The 16,669-nt window shown below is 44.8% G+C and overlaps 1 protein-coding gene across 2 annotated transcripts in view; it reads right to left on the bottom strand.

Moving 5' to 3' along the window:
- Positions 1-16,669, bottom strand: part of PRKN (parkin RBR E3 ubiquitin protein ligase) — a 1,310,068-nt gene that overhangs the window by 186,341 nt on the left and 1,107,058 nt on the right. For both annotated transcript variants that reach the window (XM_044242625.1, XM_044242633.1), the window contains exon 8: positions 6,264-6,325. In XM_044242625.1, coding sequence (XP_044098560.1) covers positions 6,264-6,325 — 62 coding nt within the window. The remainder of the gene's footprint in view (positions 1-6,263; positions 6,326-16,669) is intronic.

Here is a 16,669-nt window from a genome sequence, read left to right as displayed (position 1 = left end):
CATATTTATCATGAATCCATTTCTCCTTGCTATGCAGAGGATGCCCTATTTTCTGTATATATTAGAATTTAAAAAACAACAACAACAAAGCTTGTTAAATTCTCAGTAACCTTAATCTTATTTTTCCTCATTTGCAGGTAGTTAGCCCTGGGGGAGTTGGTGACAGACAGCCTCTGTGGGCGTGCCTGCCACACTGCTGTTTGTAGTCTCCGTTCTGTTGCTAATAACGTTTTCTTTATCCCTGGACATCTGTCATCGACTGATGAAGTAAATTGGCTAGAGAAAGGGCTGGACCCTGTTCACTGCATGGAGAAAACAATCATTAGGATGGCTGAAATCAGATACAAGGAGAAACCAGATCAAACAACACCTGCAATATAATTGGAGCAACGCACTGTATCCTGGATTGCAATTTAGGAGGTTTTTTTCTTTTTTAAAACATTTTTAATTTGTTCTATTTTTTCAAAGTAATTTCTATGCTCAATGTGGGGCTCAAACTCATGATTCCCAGACCAAGAGTCGCGCGCCCCGCCGCCTGAGCTAGTCCAGGGCCATGAAGTTTTTTCTTTTTCAGATGTTCCTGATGACATGATGTCAGGAAATATTTCAACATCCAGTGGTTGTGGAATCTTCCAGAAAGGAGGTCAGAAGCAATCGGCTGCTTTATCCCTTTTCTCTTCTGTGGCCATGGCAGTGCCCCCAGGAGGGCGAGGCTATGAAGGTGGGTTCCCGTGGACTGTTTTCCTCACAGGAGTTTTTTCGGTGAATGGGATTCCAGATTCTTCTGGAGGTTTTGCAAACAGGACGGCTAAGCACAGGCTGTTGATAAGGGCAGTCAGCAGAGAGCGGGGGGCCCATGGACGCATGGTACTTACCCTTTACCACAGTCCCTGAGAAGCGGGCTTGAGCAGTACGATTGCTGGCCTCCAAACTCAAGCGCGTCACCTTCAGAGGAAGGGGACTTGTCTCTGACTTCCTCAAAAGACACCTCGGTGCTATCACCTCCCCCGCTCCCTCCCTGTCTCTTCCTGGGCTTTCCTTTCCTCAAACGCATTTTCAAATGTTGGGGCTCCTTAGGATTCACATGGTTCCTGGTCTTTTATCTCTATTTGGTAACTCCCATGGATTTAAAATACCAGCTGCTTCTGCACAGCAAAGGAAACAGTCAAAAAAACAAAGGGGCAACCCACGGAATGGGAGAAGATATTTGCAAATGACAGTACAGACAAAAGGTTGATATCCAGGATCTATAATGAACTCCTCAAACTCAACCCACACGAAACAGACAAACACATCAAAAAATGGGCAGAAGATATGAACAGACACTTCTCCAATCAAGACATACAAATGGCTATCAGACACATGAAAAAATGTTCATCATCATTAGCCCTCAGGGAGATTCAAATTAAAACCACATTGAGATATCACCTTACACCAGTTAGAATGGCCAAAATTAACAAAACAGGAAACAACATGTGTTGGAGAGGATGTGGAGAAAGGGGAACCCTCTTACACTGTTGGTGGGAATGCAAGTTGGTGCAGCCTCTTTGGAGAACAGTGTGGAGATTCCTCAAGAAATTAAAAATAGAGCTTCCCTATGACCCTGCAATTGCACTAGTGGGTATTTACCCCAAAGATACAGATGTCATGAAAAGAAGGGCCATCTGTACCCCAATGTTTATATCAGCAATGGCCACAGTCGCCAAACTATGGAAAGAACCAAGATGCCCTTCAACGGATGAATGGATAAGGAAGATGTGGTCCATATACACTATGGAGTATTATGCTTCCATCAGAAAGGATGAATACCCAACTTTTGTAGCAACATGGACGGGACTGGAAGAGATGATGCTGAGTGAAATAAGTGAAGCAGAGAGAGTCAATTATCATATGGTTTCACTTATTTGTGGAGCATAACAAATAGCATGGAGGACAAGGGGCGTTAGAGAGGAGTAGGGAATTTGGGTAAATTGGAAGGGGAGGTGAACCATGAGAGACTAAGGACTCTGAAAAACAGTCTGAGGGGTTTGAAGTGGCAGGGGGGGTGGGAGGTTGGGGTACCGGGTGGTGGGTATTATAGAGGGCACGGCTTGCATGGAGCACTGGGTGTGGTGAAAAAATAATGAATAATGTTTTTCTGAAAATAAATAAATTGGAAAAAAAAAAGAAAATGGAAAGGAATCTACATATGAAGAAATTAGATGACTGATGAGCATCTCCACCATCCAGCAATGGATTCAGTAATTAACCAGTATCTGTGTTGATCTTATCAGTTCACTTTTAGGTGCACATCACATTTATTTTATTGCCTACCTTGTTGTACTAGTTCAGTCTACTAATTGAATAGAAACAATGTCAATAGTATTTAAATCAGAAACATTTTAGTATAGCACGTACTGTTTGCAACTCACTTTGCAATCCTACTTATTTCCAAAAACTCTAAGAGATGACTGACCATTTCTCTTCCTTTTCTACAAATGGGAAAGTCACATTAGTGAGGGAATGAAATGATGTGTCCAAGGGCACTTGTAACACACACTAATATAAAGTTTCTTTTCATCGAGTGATAAAAGTTGCCTCCAGTATCCAGAGAGAGCCTGAATGTTTCATCTGCTTCCAGAGAGGGAGAGGCCACCCTACTCCAAACCTCAGGAGCTGGTGGGGCTGGACTGCTCGGCTTTCTCTCCTGAAACTCAGCTACTGTCTGCCCCGAGGCCAGCAGCTTCTGTCATGTATCATCAGGACAGAAATGTCCCAGACTGGCACATCTGATTTGTATCAGTCCCTGAAGCAGTCCCTGGCTCCCCTGTCCTTCTCCCGTCTGATGCCCACCCCACTGCACGGCTCTGTGCATCCCTTTGCCCTACTTTGTCCTCGAGCTGCCCGACTCCTGCCCCTGTGCTGGGGAAGCCAGGGCTGACATTAGGAACTTCCCTGTGACTCCAATCCACTCCCAAGGTTCTCTCCTGTTCTCCCTCACTGAAAATGGCTCCTGCCTTGGGACACCCCCTCCCTGGCCGCTCCCACACATTTTCTGCACACTCTGTACCACCAAGCATTGCTCAGCAACGCTGCAGTCGAACAGTTCTCTTCTCTCCTGGCACCAGCCCTCCAGCCGTGAACTTGAAACCATCAGTGTCCACTGGGGGCTCTTCCTCCTTCTGCAGACAGCTCCTGAGCCCCACCCCCAGTCTCTCTCTTGCTCCCATTTCTCGAAGCTTCAGTTGGTGACTCACCAGAACTCTCTCCAAGTCGGCTCTGGTGACAATTCTGGAGGGTCTCAGTGTCCACACGGGCCACACTTCCAGCAGCCCGGCACCCCGAGTCAGTGATCTCAACTTCTGCAGCCAACTTTTCCTCCATCCCGAGCCAGCCATCAGCACTCCCGGCCTCCTCGGACCCCGCCATTGCCAGTCCCTGCCTCCCTCCACAGACCAGACATCAAGGATCTCATTCTTTGGCCAACACCTGCTTTCCCAGCTAAAGCTTCCTAGTCCTTAAACTCCAAAACCTCTTTGGCCCCACCGGGACCTGGAACCAACAGACCTACTACCTTGGCCAACCCTCCCTCTTCTCACCCCAGCCCTCTGCTCTCCTAGTGGAGAGCCAGACTCGGAGTTACACCCAACTCTGGGTTTTCTGCCCCTGTGTCTACACAGCTGAATGTGACAGAAAGACACCAGGCTGACGGATCTCACTCCAAACTCATTTAGTTCCTGTGTATTTACTCCCTCCCCTCCTAAATGACAACCTCACTGTCCTTTCCTCTCCCGGGAAAGCTCCCATCTCCACTCCCAGCTGCCAGCTTTTCCTCCTGCTTCACTAAGAGGAGCACCAGCAGCGATCCCCCTGCCCATGCAGCGGTCCCCTCTGCCACCAAGCTGAGCCGCCCATCCTTGTGTCTCAGCAGAGCCTCCACTCAGTGGTGGTGAGCCGGGCCCTTGGTCCTGCTGGCCGCTCCTCTCCCCTGCAGCGCCAGCCCCTCTACTGCGCTACAGCGTCACCCAGTCGACCCATCAACACGCCTCAGCTTTTCCTATAAAAGAAGAAAATGATCATAATTCCACATTCCCCCACCGCAGCTGCCTCATTTCTTGGCTTTCCTTTACAGCCGAATTCCTCAAAAAGGAAGTTCCCGATATTTGCTCTCTCCCATTCCTCTTCCTCCTCTCACATGACCCCAACTCAAGCAGGCTTTCACTCCCGCCATTTCCTGGTCAAGGTCACCAATGGCCTCCAAGCTTCAAACTCCAGTTCATTTCTCACCCAGCTCCTGCTGGGTCTCATGCAGCATCGATGATCAGCCTTCCTCCCAGAAATACTTCCTGCCTTTGTCTTTCAGGGCACACTTCCCTGGATTTCTCCCCACGTTACTCCAACCACACCTCGTATCGTATAATGCTTTTTATGTGAAATGAGCATTATAGAGGCTCACTCCAGAAATTCTGTCCTTCTTTATTCTCTCTCTGCAAAGCTCCTTTCCCAGACATCACCACATGCTTTCCTGCACGCGCTTCAGTCCTCACCCACAAATCACCTGTTCAGGGAGGTTCTTCCTGACCACCTCATATAAAATCTCACCTCTTTCCCCTGCTACCACTACCCCCTTTTTGGTTTTAATTTTCTCCATGGCCATAAGAATCACCCAGCATAATGTATAGCGTACATGTCTGTGTGTATATAGCATAGCGGTTTTCCACTGATAGGTATCTCTTTTCACTCCTATACCCCTGTAACCAAGAACCAAGGATAGTTTATAGCCCCTGAGTAGGTGCTCAGTAAGTATCTGCTGAATGAAAGGAAAGAAGAAAGGAAGGAAATGTGTTTTTTCAGGAAATAAAGATCAATATTGCTGTGATATACCATACCTCCATGTTGCATAACTAATCAGAGTAGTATTGATTTTGATTATGGCTCGATTAAATTTCTAGGAGAATGCAAAGTGGCCTGACTTGTATGCAAATCTGAGATGATTACAGTTGGCTTCTTTCCCTACTAATCACCAATGACTCTAACACAAATAGGGAAATAATTTGCAAATATTAGTACAAGTTAGAAGAGAAGGCTCCATTATCTGAGCAGAAATGTCAGGGCAACAATCAGTAATTCTTACTATAAGAAATCTCTCAGGCTCTCACAGGAAAATGGCTGGGAGATGCATGTGTTTTCCTAAATAGGTATGTTTGAGGGAGTCTGTTATTAACTCTTACCTGCAATGGAGGGTAATGGTTTTGCCTATACTTGAATAAACACTTAATGCCTGCTGAATTCTGCAATTTGCATAATGAAAATACTAAGGAGACATCCTGAAACCTGTTAAATCAAAGAGCTGGAAATAATTCTAGTTTTTTATCCTCCCAATTAACTCCTTTCTGGTTTTAATCTAATACTGGACACAGGCATCCAACTTTGTAACATACATATACCAAAGGAAACACATGGACCACAAACTCATCAACAAAACTCATCTTCCTTTGCACGTCCCCTGGTCAAACGTAGCAAAGATGACCTTTGGGGGTAAAAAGCAGTAAGAGGGCAAAGTAGGTCATACCCCAAGTCGTCAACTATTTGGTGTGAATATTTTAAGAATAGCTTGACATCAAGATTTAACAAAATACTGCAGAAGCTGTAATTCTATACAAAGATTAAGAAATTTATTTGTACATAGCCAAAGTGTGTGTTGTGTGTGTCTGTGTGTGTAATTTGGCCCCCTGAATTATTTACTTAGCACATCTATTTAAAATCTGACATCTCCCTGGGCACCACAATACTTAAGCAGTCTACTTTTAATGGGCCACCCTGTGTTCATATGTAAGTTACACGTTCGCATCCGTAGAGAAAGCTGTTGCAGTGAAATATGGAGAATGTCCGTCAAGAGCAAAGCTCTGGTGAGAAGAGCCTCCTGGCACCCTCCCCCACAGCCTTCACATCAGGGCCGTCTGTGACGATGGGTCTCTCAGGCCTCACGCAAATGGAGACTCACTTGTTTGCTTCTCTGCCACTACCCCGTGCCTGCTTACTGCCAGCATCCTAAGCTGCAACGGTCTGCGGCTAGCAGATGTACCAATTAATAACCTGTCAGGTCTGACGGATAGAAGAGGGGGAGAGTGTCCTCACACATACCCATGGCGTGGCTTTCTTCCCCATTTTTAGGGCGCCAGGGGTCAGGAGACACACTATCCCTCCCTAGAGAGAGCCCAAACTGTCTCATTAGTGTCTATCTTTCACGACACACCAGCGCTGCCTTTGAGAGGCTGACTCACCTGCTCTTCTCCAAGAATCCTGAAGTGATGGAGCTCTTTAATCAAGGAGTTGGGGCAGCCAGCTGTTGGAGAGAAGAATGAATCACAAACACATTATTCCCATCCTGTGCGGCAACGTGTCCTCACATGCAGTTATGACTAAGCCACCAGTGTTGCTGGGGAGGACACAGGGGCCCCTCCGCACAACACATTCTAACCAACCAACCTTGGAGGGAGCTATGGCTGCTATCTGGTCCCCCACTGTGACACTGGAGCTGCAGATGCGTGTGGCCAAGCCTTTTCTCCCTCCTGATGGTGACCTGCCCTTTGTGGGGCCTTAGGCCACCCTGTCATTTCTCCCCAGCACATCACTTGTTCCTTATAGACAGCCAGGATTCTGTGGGGGCTGGAGGGGTAGAGTTGGTGAGTATAGGTTCGTTGTGCTTATTTTATCACATCTTGTTTCTTTGCTCTGTGGTAGGTAGGGGGAGTGGGCTGCACACAAAGAGGTAAGAGGGAAGATGGGGCAGCTGGATACCACATCTCTTTTTTTCTTTTTTAAATGATTTTATTCATTTACTTGACAGAGACACAGCAAGAGAGGGAACACAAGCAGGGGGAGTGGTAGAGGGAGAAGCAGGCTTCCCTCTGAGCAGAGAGCCTGATGCGGGGCTCAATCCCAGGACCCTGGGATCACGACCTGAACTGAAGGCAGTTGCTTAACGACTGAGCCATGCAGGCACCCCTGGATACCACATCTTTAGATGTTTAGAGCCTTGCCTAGTTCTTCCAGGAGACTCTGTCAAGACCAAAGGGTCCTGTCTTTCAGTCTGGAAAGGGGCTCTTATGCAACGGACCTGGGAAGACTGGCAGGATAGTCAGGATGCCCGTGACCTTCCAGCGCACCCAGTCAGTAGGAGCCTCTTCAGGCTTTCCCATTTTCTTTCTCCAGTTATAAGAAGAAATAAGCCAATAAGTCATATATATGCACGCCAGCACATGCTTAGTTATCATTTAATTATGGTCCATCCCTGTCCTTTTAATTGAATAATTGTACATATTAGTTTGTAATCATTTATAATATTAACTCTAGTAACAAAAATTGATATAAAAGCTCATTTCTTGGGGTGTCTGGGTGGCTCAGTTGGGTTAAAGCCTCTGCCTTCGGCTCAGGTCATGATCCCAGGGTCCTGGGGTTGAGCCCCGCATCAGGCTCTCTGCCCAGCAGGAAGCCTGCTTCCTTTCCTCTCTCTCAGCCTGCCTCTCTGCCTACTTGTGATCTCTGTCTGTCAAATAAATAAATAAAATATTTATTTAAAAAAAAAAGCGCTCATTTCTTAGATACAATCTATGGACCGCACACTCTGTTGAAGCTTCTACTAAGGAACTGGGTTATGTGCAAAATGCCCCAAAGCAGTAACTGTGCTATTGTTCATGTTACTCAGCACTGGGTTGTAAGAATGACAGGAAGTACCTAGGACATCTGTCTGGGGATAGCAGGCTTAGGAAGGAGAGAGTTGCCATCTTTGCTGGGATGAAGGAATTATCCTTTCAGAAGATATTATATTTGTGCTTTATTCTAGAAGGTAGGGTTAAAACTAAGAGGCAAAAATGACAGCAGTAGAACTCGGTTCAACATAAAGAAATTTCTAACTTAATAATGGAATACATTGCCTGATGAGCTAGTGACTGTAGGTTTTCAGACACAGGCTAAATGACTATTTCTGCAGGATATTGTAGAGGTGAATTTGACCAAGTCCATCCCAATTCAGAAATTCTGTGGTTATGTAAAATGGTGAACATGGTTTTGGTGTTTGATGTTATATTCGACACAGTCTTTGATATTATAACGTTTCATACTTTACGAGAGTGGTTTACAAATGCTCACCAAAGTAGTACAATAAAGAGTTTAAAAAATATAAACAAAATCTAAAGAGGCAATGTCACCACCTGAAAGCAGACCGAGAAAATAAATGAAAATCCTGAGATGAATGTTTTGGTGAAAAACACAGTATGTTAATTGCTTGTGACACGTCCAATGCTATAAAGAAGGGAAGCTAGACCCTTGACATTAGGACTGTGTCCAACTGGATGTGGTCTGAAAGTTTTTTTTGAGATGTTCATATCAGAACTGCTATTCTGATAATTATGTAAACAATTAGGAAACGTCGTACTGGATGATTAGTTGGCCACGATTCAACTAAAAATTATGGTGGAAGTTCAGCCTCATCTCAGTTCTAGAGTTTAGATCATCTTGGGAACAAGAGGTTCAGTGAAACTCGCAAGGAAAGAGCAGAGGCAGAATTCCAGGGATGCATTCCCAACAAGCGGGGGGGCCACGGTCTGACGCCAAGTGTAGGAGGTTCACATGGGAGCGGCCCCATGGGAACGTCGGTGTGGGCACACACAGATCAGGGGAACCTGGCCAACCAGCCAGGGCCTTGGTTGCATCCCAGAAAACAATTTAGTTTCAGTAAAATGTCAGTATCTGGGATATGAAATTCACAGAGTTAACTAGAATACTTTGGTTTTCTTCTTTTATTTATATTTAATTTACTAATTTTCATTGGGCCTTCCAGTTGTATAAGCATATAAAATGTTTATATCTGGACTTTTTTAAGAGAGATTATTTTACAAAATTAATTTTCTTCAACCTTGGAAGTTTTAGAGGATTTTCTAAAACATGTCCTTCATACCCTTCAAACTTGAGAAAAACTGATCTAACTTTAATGCCAGGTAAAGAACCAGAATTTTAAATTACCCGGTCTTCAGGATTTGTATTCTAACATTCTCCTAAGAAGTAACTACAAGGATTGATGTCAATGAGAGTTCCAATATAAACATCTCTCACAGAAGACTAGATAATTACCCGCAACACCTGGTAGGTGGAATAAAATATAATAAACAAGGACAGATACGGCATTAGTTAGAAGGGAAGACGTGTGAGGGGATCAAGATATTGAAGGGACCACGGGAGGGGCGTCTGTAACTGTGCTCACCACAGGAACAGCGGTGTGGAAAATGGACGGATACAAACTTCCTGTGAAGGTGTGATTCAAAATCATAAAACTAGAAATATAAGACACACAGAGAATTCAGTCGTGTGAGGAGGGTAGAGGCGCCAGGAGGAAGAAAGACCCTGGCAAAGAAGGATTACGCGGCGATTGCTGTGAATGGTGGCGCAGCACTCTTGGTTCCTGCAAATTCCTCACACAGAGCCTGCTCACGCATGGCAGTGGGTCACCCTCCGGAGCCATGGTTGTCTCCCTCGACCAGTCAAATCCTCACAGTGTTCAGCATCCTCTGCGTTCGGGACCCGAGGGGAGAGCTTTCCTTGAGATGATGGAGAAAAGGTTCCTATTAAAATGTGCATATGGTGGGGCACCTGGGTGGCACAGTCTGTTGAGTCTCCCAACTCTTGGTTTTGGCTCAGGTCATGACCTCAGGGCAGTGAGATGGAGCCCCGGGTCAGGCTCCATGCTTAGCACGGAGTCTGCTTGACATTCTCTCTCCCTCCTCTCCTGCCTCTCCTGCTCCTGCTCTCTCTCTCTCAAATCAATCAATCTTAAAAAAAAATGTGCATGTGGTACATCATGCCACCCTTCCTTGGGTTCTGTCCCACTAAGAAGGTAGTGGCCTTTGATGTCCTCTGTCGCTGGCCCGGCACTGTCTCTGAGCCCTCTCTGTCCCTCCTCATTGCGCTGAGACCACTGAGACCATGACTGCCTCCACTCCTGACCACCCAGCAGGCTGCTGTCTCCAGCCATTTGCGCTTGCCGCTCCCTCTGTCTGGAGAGCTCTTGCCCCGACATCTGTATGGAAGACTCCCTGCCTCCTTCAAGTCCTTTTTCAAATGTCACCTTCTCAGTGAGCATGTCTGGGGCAGCCTGCATAAAACTGCAGCCTGTTTTCACCCCCACGCACTCCTCCCACTGTATTTTCTCCAGAACAAAACCATCTTCTAATGCACCCGCCACCTCGTGTCCTTTAGTTTCTGTCACCTGCTGCTGAAATGTGAAGGTGACGACAAAATTAGAAAGTGGATGTATTGTTAATAATATTATTAATGGCATTTCTACATCTAATGATGGCTGCTGATACTTCTTGTAAAAATTTCCTGTATTTAAAAGGGAAGCAGAGAAAGGCAATTATCATGTGGTTTCAACTCATACGTGGAACATAAGAAATAGCGTGGAGGACCACAGGGCAAGGGAGGGAAAACTGAACGGGACGAAATCAGAGAGGGAGACAAACCATGAGAGGCTCTGGACTTTTGGGAACCAAACTGAGGGTTACAGAGGGGAGAAGGGTTTGGGGGATGGGGTAACTGGGTGAGGGGCATTAAGAAGAGCACATGTGATGAGCACTGGGTATTAAAGGCAACTAATGAATCGTTGAACACTACATCAAAAACTAATGATGTACTATATGCTGGCTAATTAAACATAATAATAATAATAATAATAATAAAATTAAATCAAAAAATAAAAGGGACATGGATATTTGAAACATTTGTTACATGATTACAGTCTTAAGAAATAAAGGTCAGGACTTCTGTTTTCCAGTTCCGATGTGTGAAAGCTTTGGGAGTCATGACTCCCACCCTTACCATAAGGAAAATCTGGGCAAACTGAAAACCAGCAACTTTTCCTAGACCCACCAGGGAACTGATATCACCCCGAAATCTCGAGAGGCAGGCAAATCCGCCGGTGACAGCTAGGCCTGCCGACGTGGAGCGTAAGCCGCTGGAACTGCAAACTGGTGGGCACCTTCAGATGCCCATTTAGATGAGCTACAGATTACAAGGAGGGATTGTTGAAGGAGCCAAAAACAGAGAGAATGGGACATGAAGGTTAGATGCTGAGCCATTTCCCTTATCAGAAGAAATTCCAGTATGTTGGCTTTAGCAGGTGATGGACTAAGTAAAAGTCCCAAGAGTCTCAGAGGGCGGGTGTCACAGCGGCTGTGATGGGGACCTGATCACATTCTCTGGTCTTGGCAGATCAGAAGGTAAAAACCAGGACTTGTTTTGGGAGGGCACGTGTGAAGCTCTAACTTGCTTGGAAAACATCTTAGACAATGGTTTAGAGGGAGAAACACCAATAGTAGAAGACGCATGACACCAGGCATTTAAATCCATCGTTGTCATCTTTCCTTGAGAAAGAATTGCCGAGGAAATGAACTAAGTGGCAGTGCTGCATCCACAACTATTTTGGGTGTCATACAGAAGGAAAGAAGTGTCATATTGCTTGTGAAGACGGCAAATCTAGCTGGGTTGAAAGAGCGACTAAATGGTCACACTTCTGTGAATGAGGAGCGTGTGTAAAATCAAGAATGTGTGCTGCATGGGCATCGGGACGCGGTGGTCCTTCCCGAACATCCCTGGAGGACAACTGGTGTGCAGACAAGAGGTGTTTCCCTAGTCGTCACTGTCCTGTCGTCCCCTTCTGTCACCTCCCCCCCCGGGGTGGACTCTACAGTCTATTTACCCGATGTAAGGGGTGGGGGTGGCACTCTCCGTCCCAACCTGTCCCCTCCCCCTCACTCCCAAGTCCCTGGTCCAGGAAGAAATGAGAAGTAATGATGAAGCAAGAACAGGAGAAGGAAACGAAGTGACTATTCATCTCCACCACTAATGAGCCGTGCAACCTCGGGTCCCAGATACTGGGCGAGCTTTAAAGCCTTCAGTGTTCACTTGTAAGAACGGGAGTAAGAATATTGAACTTACGGGGTTGCTGTGGGCAATGCGTGCAGGTATCTACGTGTTTGTATATCTGTCACCTTGCAGAGCTCCTTGTACACGGTGGACTCTTAGTGAATGGCAGATGCTGCTTTGAGAGTCTCCGAAGGGCAGGGGTGCTTGTCCTACAGGGCTTGAGATGGGCGTTCTGTTGCCCTCCCAGAAATCCCTTGTTGCCTGAACCCTCATTATTTAGTGGCTGATTTTGCTAAAGGCGCCCAGGATCCGATGACATGTTTGAGATTATCAGGGCAATATGCTGAAAAACAACAGATTGTCAATTATGTGTATGTGTGTGTGTTTACAAACTGCATGTCTATACACACATGTAGGACCACATGTATGATCACACACGCTTAGAAAAGCAGGATTAGTATAAATGTAAGGCCTTAAGTCTGTTGCCTTTTATTAACTCATTTATTCATTTACTCACTCCAATAATCTCAAGTGATTAATGAGCAACTTGATATAAAACTTTATGACATTTTTACCTCTGAACTTGCTGGAAGATATTTTTTATCTCACTGGCCAATTCACATGGCATCATTTACATAACTATATTTACAAAGCAAGTGAATAGAGGCAATCAGGAAAAATAACTGAAGTCCCTGATCTCCAGGCACATCCAATTATCCAAATATGCAAAAGGGAAACTGACTCAAATTTTCGACAAAAGGGACAGTTAGCAACTGCTTAATGTACCTTCTGTTTAGCCTTCTGAGTCAGCCGTAACACCCAGTAAGGGCATCACTTGCGTATGCAGTCGACAGATGGATTATTATGGCAAACAAGCTGTGGTTTAAAAACAAATATCCCACAAAGATGTCAAAGAAGAGAGATGACAACTCATAATTCTGTTGAACCAGAGCTGATCTGGTTTTGTTGTTGTTGTTGTTGTTGTTGTGGGAGGCGAAGGGAGCTCTGTTGTCTACTTGTGGCTGCCTTGTAATATCTTTTTTTAAATGTTATTTGATTTTCTCAGTGTTCCAAGATTCACTGTTTATGCACAAGGCTACTTGCCTTTTGTCACCCAGGTTGTGAATGAAGCAAATGACAGAGCTGAGTGACTGACAATTCTACCTTGCAATTCTAACTCTAAATACCAGACTCTATGCATTGCAAATGACTTTCTGCCCTGTCATGACTGTTTAACAAAAATGAATATTAAATTTTGCATGTAAATATGCTGTAAATTCCGAAGTTCATATACCGCACTATTTTAATCCTCAAACTTCTAATAAGATTATTCTGTTTAACTTGAACACACTTCTTGTGTTTCGGGGACAGAATATGCTACCATAGAAACACCAAAAATCTACACACAACAGAAATACAAAAGCAATATGAAATTTTAGAGGTTAAAAGTGAACCCTCTTACACTGTTGGTGGGAATGCAAGTTGGTGCAGCCTCTTTGGAAAACAGTGTGGAGATTCCTCAAGAAACTAAAAATAGAGCTTCCCTATGACCCTGCCATTGCACTACTGGGTATTTACCCCAGAGATACAGATGTAGTGAAAAGAAGGGCCATCTATACCCCAATGTTTATAGCAGCAATGGCCACAGTCGCCAAACTATGGAAAGAACCAAGATGCCCTTCAACAGATGAATGGATAAGGAAGATGTGGTCCTTATACACTATGGAGTATATTATGCCTCCATCAGAAAGGATGAATACCCAACTTTTGTAGCAACATGGACGGGACTGGAAGAGATTATGCTAAGTAAAATAAGTCAAGCAGAGAGAGTCAATTATCATATGGTTTCACTTATTTGTGGAGCATAACAAATAGCATGGAGGACAAGGGGAGATGGAGAGGAGAAGGGAGTTGGGGGAAATTGGAAGGGGAGGTGAGCCATGAGAGATTATGGACTCTGAAGAACAATCTGAGGGGTTTGAAGTGGCCAGGGGGTGGGAGGTTGGGATACCAGGCGGTGGGTACTATAGAGGGCACGGATTGCACGGAGCACTGGGTGTGGTGCAAAAATAATAAATACTGTTATGCTGAAAAAAAAAAAGTGTTCACCATGGGGTGAATGGAAAAATGAACAAAAAGGGAGTGGGACCACGGGCTGTACAACACTGTATTTTCCAAAAAAGACAATGGATTCAATGTGAATGTGTTGCTGCACAAAGCTTCTATCAATGGCAACTAATTAAATTGAATTGAAAAGCACTTTTAGGGGAGCCTGCTTAAGTTGATTAAGCATCTGATTCTTGGTTTTGGCTGAGGTCATGATTCAGGGTGGTGAGATCAAGCCCCATGTTAAGATTCTCTCTCGGCCTCTTCTGCCTTCCCTCTCTTAAAAAAAAAGAAAAAGAAAAAAAAATTTTCCAGCCTTATATGGGTAGTGCCTATCACAATTTTTGTTGCCTTTAAACTATTTGTTAATATCTGCTTTTCTCACCCTGAATGCAGACTCCATGAGAATGGGGACTTGCTTACAGCCTTATCTAGGACTTGGAAACCGTGTCCAGCACAAGGGTAATACTTAATAAATATGTGCTGACTGATTAAATAAATTAAGGAGGGAAAGCCCTTGCCTTCTGGTTCTTGCAAACAAGAGCACTGGAAAACATAACTTTACAAGCCTGCGCAGTGTTCATTTAAAGACCTATGAGATAAAGTCTATTTGCCATTGGGTCAGTTTTGTAAAATCTCAGAAATGAATTATTTCCTATTTTAAATGCAAGGTTTAATTTTTTAAACACAAAATATTAACATGCCACTACTCAAGCAAGAAAGGGTTCTTTAAATGCTCCATTTCCTACTAGCCTTGTCGAAATAAAGCATACTTTCAGTGAGGGTAGAGTTCTGTTATGAATGAAGACAGAGCCAGGTCTGCTGAATGGGCTCTGATTGGGGCCCCCCTGACGGGGAACCACTCAGACCACTGCAGAAATGTCCAAATATCTTCCTTCAGACACCACACGGCTGCCAAACGCTATCTGATGATTCTGTTTGTATCAAATGACCACCCAATCTCACTCTTCTATTTTATGGACTGGCGTCTAATTCCTTCAGTGATCAAAGATAGATTGATGTAATTCATAGTCATGTGTTCAAGAATGAAATGTCTTCATTTTTAAACAACTCTTAGCTGTCACTATCCCTAGATGGACCCTCTGTCAGTCTAGAATTCTCTTCCGTAATGTTACCTACAGCTGGATTTCAGGCCCTGTCTCCAGACTTTCTTCAGTGCCAGGGACGAGAGGACCAGAGGGCCAGCTGAAGAACTCCATTCTGATACTGAGGCATTCTTGTGGTCAGAAGGATCTTTCTAGATACAAGTTGTAGCTTTGGAGTGACAGAGATCATATCCAGTCTTTTAAAGCCTTTATTAGCCTTCTTTCTCCTGGGGCAAATACCCATTTGCCTGCAATAATATGTAATATATGTGAAAATGTATAGGAAGCATCCAGATGTTCATTTCCTTTCCCTCTATTTTTAGATTTGAGCTTGTCATTGGCAATATTCCTGTTCAAATTTGGTACTAGGGAAGTCTCCTGTTTATTCACTGTTGCCACACTCACCCATGTATTCAGATCCCTGATCAGATACTGGGGAGCCCAAGGTTGAGCTTTCATGGTGCTTGGTTCTAAGAAGACTTTGACAGACATACTCTGTATGCAAGGTCAGAGTTCTTAGATGAGAGTTCTCACACTTCCTCATTTCGAAACTTTGACATCACACTGGTGGGTTTCCTTCCACCCTGCTGATAAAGAGTTCTGTGATGTCCACTCTGAACTTTGGACCCAAGAGCTTGTCCTAGAATAGTCGCCTAACTTGTTGGCCCTGGGGAAAGTATAAAAACATGTCACTTGTTTGAATATTTCAAAGTCGTGTTAAGATCCCCTATTATTAATGTATTCATATCAATATGACTCTTTATCTTAACAGTTGTCTTATGTAGTTGGCTGCTCCCCGTATTGGGGGCATAAATGTTTACAATTGTTAGATCTTCAAAGTCATAAGTCAAACTAAAAAAATGTTAAAAAATACGTTTCACCCTTTTGACAAGTAACACCGGTATGAAGATCTGGAAGGTGGAAATTTGGAACTCTCGCACCCCTGGGAGGTTTTGCATGACCCAGCCCCCAAGTTGCCCCTTGGCCTGTGTGTTTAGGAAGAGAGAGTCAGTTAAGAATTCAGGGCTACTTGTGCAGGAAATTCTGAAGCCCCATGTATCTGGGAACTCAGGAAGGGCTCGAGTCTTGTGGCCTCTTGTGAGTTGAGGTGTGAATGGAGATCAAGGAAGGGCCTAGGGCAGGGCCCCTCTTGCCAACAGAAGGACTTCTTGTCAATGGCCCATCCCCATCCCCCTTCTCTTTCACCCCCTTGTAGTATCTGACGTCAGGTCAGCACACATTCCTTCAAACTATTCTCACTGGAGTTGGAGATTGCCTTACGTTCTTCTGCTTCTCTGTGCTCTTTGTTGCCCCTTCCTACCTCTCCCTTCATCTAACATGAGTCTGATATCCAGCCCATTGTAGCAGCCCTGTTTCTCTCTCTTCCAAGGGACCTGACTGCTTCAACAGTGTGCTTTCTGTTCGCCACCAGGGGCCAGCTTACTTGCTCCCAAGCTCCAGCGACCCCGTCCAAGTGAAGAAGTTCCACGGTGAGCATCCCACGCCCTCCTTCATGACTGTTCACGGTCCCTCGAGTAGTCGTGGTGAATCCCAGTTGG

The sequence above is a fragment of the Neovison vison genome, chromosome 1, assembly GCF_020171115.1.
Source record: "Neovison vison isolate M4711 chromosome 1, ASM_NN_V1, whole genome shotgun sequence".
Classification (NCBI taxonomy): domain Eukaryota; kingdom Metazoa; phylum Chordata; class Mammalia; order Carnivora; family Mustelidae; genus Neogale; species Neogale vison.
This window is presented reverse-complemented; position numbering and strand designations above follow the sequence as displayed.